At 46.3% G+C, this 7,500-nt stretch overlaps 2 protein-coding genes across 3 annotated transcripts in view; one reads left to right on the plus strand and one right to left on the minus strand.

The window, feature by feature from the left end:
- The window catches only part of LOC146961033 (activator of 90 kDa heat shock protein ATPase homolog 1-like), a 6,831-nt gene extending 497 nt beyond the window's left edge, over positions 1-6,334 (minus strand). Inside the window, exons 1-9 of one of the 2 annotated variants that reach the window (XM_085770511.1) lie at positions 6,134-6,334; positions 4,364-4,554; positions 4,165-4,247; positions 3,062-3,179; positions 2,780-2,890; positions 1,834-1,985; positions 1,075-1,176; positions 938-989; positions 1-230 (exon numbers count right to left, since the gene is read on the minus strand). The exon at positions 1-230 is cut by the window's left edge and continues 497 nt beyond it. In XM_085770511.1, the coding sequence (XP_085626637.1) occupies positions 73-230; positions 938-989; positions 1,075-1,176; positions 1,834-1,985; positions 2,780-2,890; positions 3,062-3,179; positions 4,165-4,247; positions 4,364-4,554; positions 6,134-6,213 (1,047 nt within the window). In that variant the 5' untranslated portion in view covers positions 6,214-6,334 and the 3' untranslated portion in view covers positions 1-72. Of the gene's footprint in view, positions 231-937; positions 990-1,074; positions 1,177-1,833; positions 1,986-2,758; positions 2,891-3,061; positions 3,180-4,164; positions 4,248-4,363; positions 4,555-6,133 lie in introns of both variants that reach the window. The other variant, XM_085770510.1, reaches the window with a different exon arrangement.
- Positions 6,335-7,359: 1,025 nt separating this feature from the next.
- Positions 7,360-7,500, plus strand: part of LOC146961034 (spermatogenesis-defective protein 39 homolog) — a 15,526-nt gene continuing 15,385 nt past the window's right edge. Inside the window, 1 exon segment of the mRNA XM_085770764.1 lies at positions 7,360-7,420. The gene's annotated coding sequence lies outside the window, so the exon portion shown is untranslated.

Genomic DNA, 7,500 nt, shown 5'->3' on the forward strand with positions numbered 1-7,500 from the left:
CCTGAAGGCAGCACGGAGGGTCCCTGAAGGCAGCACGGAGGGTCCCTGAAGGCAGCACGCCGTCTCAGCCCGTCAGTACCCAAACGTCTGTTTTATGGCCCTGAAGTAGAAGCGTCTCCAGCCCTCTCTGGTCGACTCCTCCTCTGCTGCCGGGACGCCGCTGCACGACATCCGCAGCTCCGTCTCGCCGCCGCGGTCCTCCAAGTCCAGACTGATGCAGGCGTGGTGACCTGAGGAAAACCAAGTAGAGGTGGCAGTGGTAGAAGCACATGGCAGCCAGTCAGCTCAGGGTTGAAGACCCAGTGAAGCACATGGCACAAACCAGAGATGGATCTAGGCTGACAACGCAGCGAGACAGATAAATCCGAGTGACCCTGAACCAAGGGGGAAGTTGTCGGTCTGAGAATTGAAGCTCACTTCCGCGTTCAAAAAACTGCAATCCCCCCGGCTTCCTCTGGGGGCTGGTACCAGAAGGGAGCATTCCCCATAGACCCCCATGTTAAAATAGCTGACTTTACGTCCTCAATAAACATGTTAAAAGCCTGGTACCATACGTTTTTTGGTCTCAACCGATAGTTTCTACCCCCGCACACACTCTGAGGGGGGTGAATTTTTTTAAAACTCTACCGTTTTACTGTTATTAGGTTAAAATTCTGGCCAAATAGGGCGCGGAAACGTTGAGTGACAGGTCCGGAGACCGCTGCTTCGAGGCCAGTGGGCGGGTTCTCAGCCGGCTAACGGCCGCACCGCTCCAAATATGGAAAGTAGAATCCAACATGGCGCCGTTCAAACCCCCGTAGTAGCGGCACAAAACAGACTCCCCCAAACCAATGGGTGACGTCACGGTGCTACGGCCGTTCTCTTTACAGGCTATGCCCTGAACGCAGCGCGGCGCTCTGACATCACAGACCGCGGCGCTCTGACATCACAGACTTACCGGCGGGCCAGGTCCTGAAGCGCCACCTCATCTCGATCCTCCGGTCCGGCACCTGTGGTGGCGGCAGCTGGTTACTATGGCGATCTGACACAATCTGATAATCTGGCTTCTGATTGGCCGACAAGCTGTGACCTCACCAGCTGCGTGAACTCTCCGCTGACGCTCCCGTCCAACAGCTGGAAGCTGCCGCCACGGCAACCGTCCACCACCGCCGCCGAGCGCGTGAACACCTGGACGAACTGACACGGGAAGAACAAGTAGTACTGCAGTAGTACGTAGACAGTACTTCCACTACAGTACCAGTACAGTACTAGTAGTAGTCATAGTAGCACTTCAGTCAGTACCTCTTGGTCCTGTAAAGTACTGTAGTAGTAGTAGTAGTAGTAGTAGTAGTAGTACTTGTACCTCCTGGCTGATGAAGGTCCTGTAAAGCTCTGTAGTAGTAGTAGTAGTAGTAGTAGTAGTAGTAGTACTTGTACCTCCTGGCTGATGAAGGTCCTGTAAAGCTCTGTAGTAGTAGTAGTAGTAGTAGTAGTAGTACTTGTACCTCCTGGCTGATGAAGGTCCTGTAAAGCACTGTAGTAGTAGTAGTAGTAGTAGTAGTAGTAGTAGTAGTACTTGTACCTCCTGGCTGATGAAGGTCCTGTAAAGCTCTGTAGTAGTAGTAGTAGTAGTAGTAGTAGTACTTGTACCTCCTGGCTGATGAAGGTCCTGTAAAGCTCTGTAGTAGTAGTAGTAGTAGTAGTAGTAGTACTTGTACCTCCTGGCTGATGAAGGTCCTGTAAAGCTCTGTAGTAGTAGTAGTAGTAGTAGTAGTAGTACTTGTACCTCCTGGCTGATGAAGGTCCTGTAAAGCTCTGTAGTAGTAGTAGTAGTAGTAGTAGTAGTACTTGTACCTCCTGGCTGATGAAGGTCCTGTAAAGTTCCTCAGCTGAAGTTTGGAAAGTTTCCTTCAGTTTGAAGCTGCAGGTCGAGATACGAACTCCTGGGGGGGCGGAGCCAGGAGAAGGTTTGGGGGCGGAGCCAGGAGAAGGTTTGGGGGCGGGGCCTGAAGGTTTGGGGGCGGGGCCTGGAGAAGGTTTGGGGGCGGGGCCTGGAGAAGGTTTGGGGGCGGGGCTTATCTGTGGGAGAACAGAAGACAAAGGTCAAATGTACACAAACTTATGAGTCATCATTTATCATAAAATCAATCAAAGACTGTTCTATTTGAGAAAGTTGAGGACTTTCCAGGTAGAGAGGTCCTGAGAATGTTTTATTCATCCTTTGTCAAGTCTGTATTCACTTTTTCTATGATCTGCTGGTTTGGTAACCTCAGTCTAGCTAACAAAAACAGGCTAAGCAGTATCATTAAACAATGCCGAAAGATCATCGGCTCTGACCTTGATGGTCTAGGTCAGATCTATCAGGTCAGGTGTGTTCAGAGGGCAAAGGTCAGACTGGTAGACTCTGATCATCCTCTGAACAAGGAGTTCAGACTGTTCCTCTACTAGGAAGGCCAGGTCCAACAGATACTGGAGATCATTCGTCCCGTTAGCTGTTAAATATTTGAACCAGCTGTAGCTGATTTGATGTGACTTGTAGGTAATAATTTTTATGATGTATCCTGGTATTTCTTGTACCGTTATGTATTAATATACGATGTATTTCTATCTATTTATTGCTACTTATGTGTTTATGTATCCGGTGTGTTTATTGTGCCAACTGCTGTTGTACACTGAACTGCCCCTTGGGGATATTAAAGTAAATCAGTCAATCAATCAATCAATCAATCAATCAATCAATCAATCAATCAAGGTCAGTCAGGTTCGTCAGGTTCGACTGAAGGCTGAACCTGGGTCTGACTGGTCCTGGTCCTGGTCTGAGTCTCCTGGTTCTGGTTCTGGTTCTGGTTCTGGTCCGGTTGGACGGCGCCGGGTCGACTGGAGGACGGGAGGATCATCCCCTGACTGAACTCTGAGGTCAAAGGTCACAGGGCAGAGGTCAGAGGTCAGATTCTAGTCTGAGATCAGTGCTCTGATCTGTTGATTCATGTTCACACAGCACTGGTCTGAACCGGTTTAACCTGTTTAAACCGGTCTGAACCGGTCAGAAGCGGTCTGAAGCGGTTTCTCTGTGGACCCAGACCTGATTTGAGCTGCTGGACGTAGAGGTCCAGGACCCGGCGGACTTCTGGGACGCCGCTCCTCCTCATCAGGTCCAGCAGCGGCGTGTCGGGCTGGTCGCTGCCCAGAGACACTGAGATCTGATCAATACACGATCAATAATTAGATCAATACAGGATCAGACCGACACCGTTCACACCGCAGTAACAGTATACAAGTTTCCCAGAATGCATTTCACGGCAACCGGTAGCGGTAACTGTAAAACAGGTGAACAGCTGTTTTATTTCCCGCTCTAGCGCCGTTATTATGTAACTTTATAAAGTTTTAATATGTTTTCATGTGAGAAAGTAACTGTTTAGATCCAAATCTACGGCCAGTTGATCCAAACGACGGCTGTTTAGAAGTTTGCTCCGATGTTTTTCAGAGAAGTGAAGCTCTGCAGCGACCGGGACATCACAGAGACAGCAGCCGGTCTGCAGAGCTGCTCGGCCGGCCAACCTCCGTCGTCATCCCGGGGGAGAAAACCATCGCTAATTAACTTACCCACAGGTTTTTAGAGGTTTACCACCGGCTGGTTAAAGTATTTTTAGGAGATAAATGTTGGTCTCAGTGATATAAATCTAACAGCTGTATCAGTAGCATTAGTTAGTCTGAATGTAAAGTGAAGCTTCCTGTGTGTACTGGACAGAAGAGCAGCGCTGCCTCGGGGCTCTGGAGCCTACGGACACAAACCACCACATTTACATCAAGAAATACATGTTTTACTATCAACACATCAGTCTGCAGTAAGTTTAATCTTATTAAACTATATAACATAGTTACGCTACACGGCTAAGATACTTCACTACCGTCTTTGGTTACGGTTAGACGTCAGTGGCGCATTGCATTGTGGGATACAGTACACATAGTAGACTGGTCAGATACTGGAGAGATTTAAGAATCAGTACGACATCTGGGAATTTTTCGCATTCTGCAGATTTTGCTTTTGTTTACATACTACATTTTGGTCAGATCAGTACATACTAGCAGCAGAGTATGCAGTTCCAAATACAGCCAGTGATTGGATCAATAATTGGATCAATAATTGGATCAATAATTGGATCAATAATTGGATCAATAACTCACGTCGAGGTCGTCGGCGTCGTTCTCGTCCGACAGGTTCGCCACGTCGACGGTTCCTCTGAACTTCACGCCGGCGCCGGACGTTCCTGCAGCGGCACCACAGAAGAAGAAGAAGAAGTGAGGTCAGAGCGCCGATGACATCACTGTGACATCACCTGTCAGAGGGGATGACATCATCATGGGCGTCGTCGCGGCGACCGACCCAGCCAGCCGGCGCGGAGCCGCCACTCGTAGAAGAAGATGAGTTTCCCCTTGCGGTTGTTGATGGACGCCTCGCCGTCCAGCCTGATGACATCACTGATGTGACACGCCCCCTCGCCGCCCGTCGCCACGACGCCCAGCAGCAGCTCGCGCAGTCGCTGTGACGACCAGGCCGAGACGTCGCGCTCCGTCCTGAGGAACAGAGAGACAAGGCTGATGATGTATAGAGATAAACACGTAGAAGCCTCCTCCTCCGCTGCTGTCCATTGGAACGATGCGTCAACGCGGCGGCCATCTTGGTCAGGTGAAGCCGTGTCTACTTCCTGCACTAGAGGTCTATCAACCATTAACATCACCACAACTCACTGAATATTCAACCGGTTTTCAAGCTGTTTGGTTTATTATAAACGTCAGACACATGTTTATGATACAACAACAACAAAACTTTTCTTTTTTTTATATTAAACATCCACTTCCATCCTCAGACTCACACCCACATGCATAAACACAGTGAAACATGTTCTACAGGGTCTGACTGGTCTGACTGCTGGTCAGACGTTTATATGTCTATGGTCAGAAACCCCTCACCAAGATGGCCGCCGTGTTGACGTACGCTGAGAAGCAGAAGGCGGAGTCTACGTGTTTATATCTATACTGATGATGATGTCACTGATCGGCCCCGCCCACTCCTCAGCTGATGATGTCACTCAACAGATAAATGTCTGAGCAGGTGGAGGAGCAGCTGCAGGGTCGAGTAACACACACACACACACACACACACACACACACACACACACACACACACACACACACACACACACTCACTCTACATCCCAAAATAACCCCGACCCCGACACACTCTTCTTCTTCTTCTTCTTCTCTGTGAATCAGGAACCAGAACAACAATACACTCTCATACTAATACTACTATATAATACTACTACTACTGTGTAATAGAATAGAAGAGAATAAACTTTATTGTCCCACAGGGGATATTTGTTGTGGACTCAGTGCATGGTAAAAAGCTGCCTTAATATACATAAAATACATAAATGACAGTTGACATGTACACACACACTCATGACACACCCAGTTAAGGGTTAAAAGATTAAAAAGTAAACAAACAAACAAACAAACAAGCATCAGTTACTGCAGCTCCGAGGCCTCAGCGTTCACCGTCTACAGAGCTGTTTAAAGGTTTGATGGAGGTGGGTACGAAGGAGAATTTAGAACGATTCAGTCTGTGTTTAGAGAGTTTATACCTTCTACAGGAAGACAAGAGCTCCTAGTTCTCTAGATATCTAGTAATACTACTACTACTGTGTAATACTACTACTACTGTGTAATACTACTACTACTGTGTACTTCTAATACTACTATATAACCCTATCTATTAGGCTACTACTAATGTGTAACACTATCTAACAATACACTATTATATAATACTACTACTACTACTACTGTGTACTTCTAATACTACTATAATCTAATACTACTATACTACTATATACTATCTATACTACTAATACTACTATTGAACACTGTCTGATACTATCACTAATACTACTGTGTAATACTATTCAATACTACTATAACACTGTCTAATGAGTTGAGTTGAGTTACTTTATTTATCCCACAGGGCTTCTGTTTCTCAACTCAACTCAACTACTACTACTGTGTACTTCTAAAGCCTACTAATACTAATACTAATACTAATAGTACTACTACAGCTGTGTACTTCTAATACTAATAGTATAGTACTACTACAGACCAGTGCCAGTTGTTGACGTTGGTGGCGTCGGCTCGTTCCTCTACGATCCACCGAGGGTCTCCTTCTCCCCACCTGGCCATGATCAATGATCACTGATCACTGATCAATAATCAATACAGACTGAAGGGCTGTTGTCATGGAGACCGTCCTGCAGCACCGACAGACTGAAGGGCTGTTGTCATGGAGACCGTCCTGCAGCACCGACAGACTGAACTCCTCTGATCAGCTGTTCTCCAGCAGCTGAAACATGAACCAACACTGATGACCTGATGACTTCCTTCTCTGGGGGTTTTCAAAATAAAACTCAACACCACACCAGTCTGAGGGTCATTGATCTGTGTTTCCTCTCTGATAATCAATAAACTGATTGATCAGCTGTATTTTACAAACTCTTTAATGGGTTACAGGAAAATATCTGTCAAAATGTGAACTATATCTGTCAGAATTAAAGAGCTAGGATGTGAACTGAATAATGAAACCTGGATAAGAATATTAGCAAACTCAGGGAAATAATATTATAAAGGAGGCCAGTACAAACTAATACATAGGTTTTATTTCACCCCATCTAAACTCTACAGAATGGGCCTGGTAGCTAATCATTTATGTTGGAAGTGTCATGAAGAAACAGGAACATACTTGCTGCTGTTTGGGAGTGTAAATTCATTAACCCATTCAGGGAAAAGGTGCTTGAATATAAAGGGAAATGGGAGGGGTTAACAATACTGATATCACCAAGACTGTTCCTACTGGGAGACCAAACACAACTGACCAATATACCAGAATGTAACCATGAAGTTATAACTTTATCACTACCAGGTTACATTAGAGGTTGTTACAGCTGATCAATGATTCTCCCAGTATGGAGAAGCAGCTACGTCCTCTCCAGATGTTAAACATGGACAGAGGTGATGATGGAGGTTGGATCATATGAACATGTTAGTCAGACGGAACGCTTTCTCTAATGTAATGATGTGACAATGTGATGACTGACTGCACTGATGAATGTTTAGATTGGTTGTTTCAAATATGAGCATTTATTATGGGCTGTTATACAATACTGTCTGTTGGTTTATGTTTACATAAAAAATAAATAAGAAATCAATAAACTGATCGATCAGCCTGGTCTGGTTCTAACACGGGGCTTTTATTTTGAAGTGGAGTTCTTCTCCACAGCAGGACTACAGCTCCCAGCAGCCACCGCGCCGCGGGACCGGAAGCTGCTGCGCTGCTGTCAGTGAAGAGGAGGAAGAGGAAGAGGAAGAGGAAGAGGAAGAGCAGCAGCTGAAGGTAAAAACAGCTGATCAACAGCTGATCGCTGATCAGTTCAGATCGATCATCTCTCTGCTTTTACAGCGCCAAACGGCCGC

The sequence above is a fragment of the Trachurus japonicus genome, chromosome 24, assembly GCF_045865225.1.
Source record: "Trachurus japonicus isolate A0001 chromosome 24, Traja_1.0".
Lineage (NCBI taxonomy): Eukaryota > Metazoa > Chordata > Actinopteri > Carangiformes > Carangidae > Trachurus > Trachurus japonicus.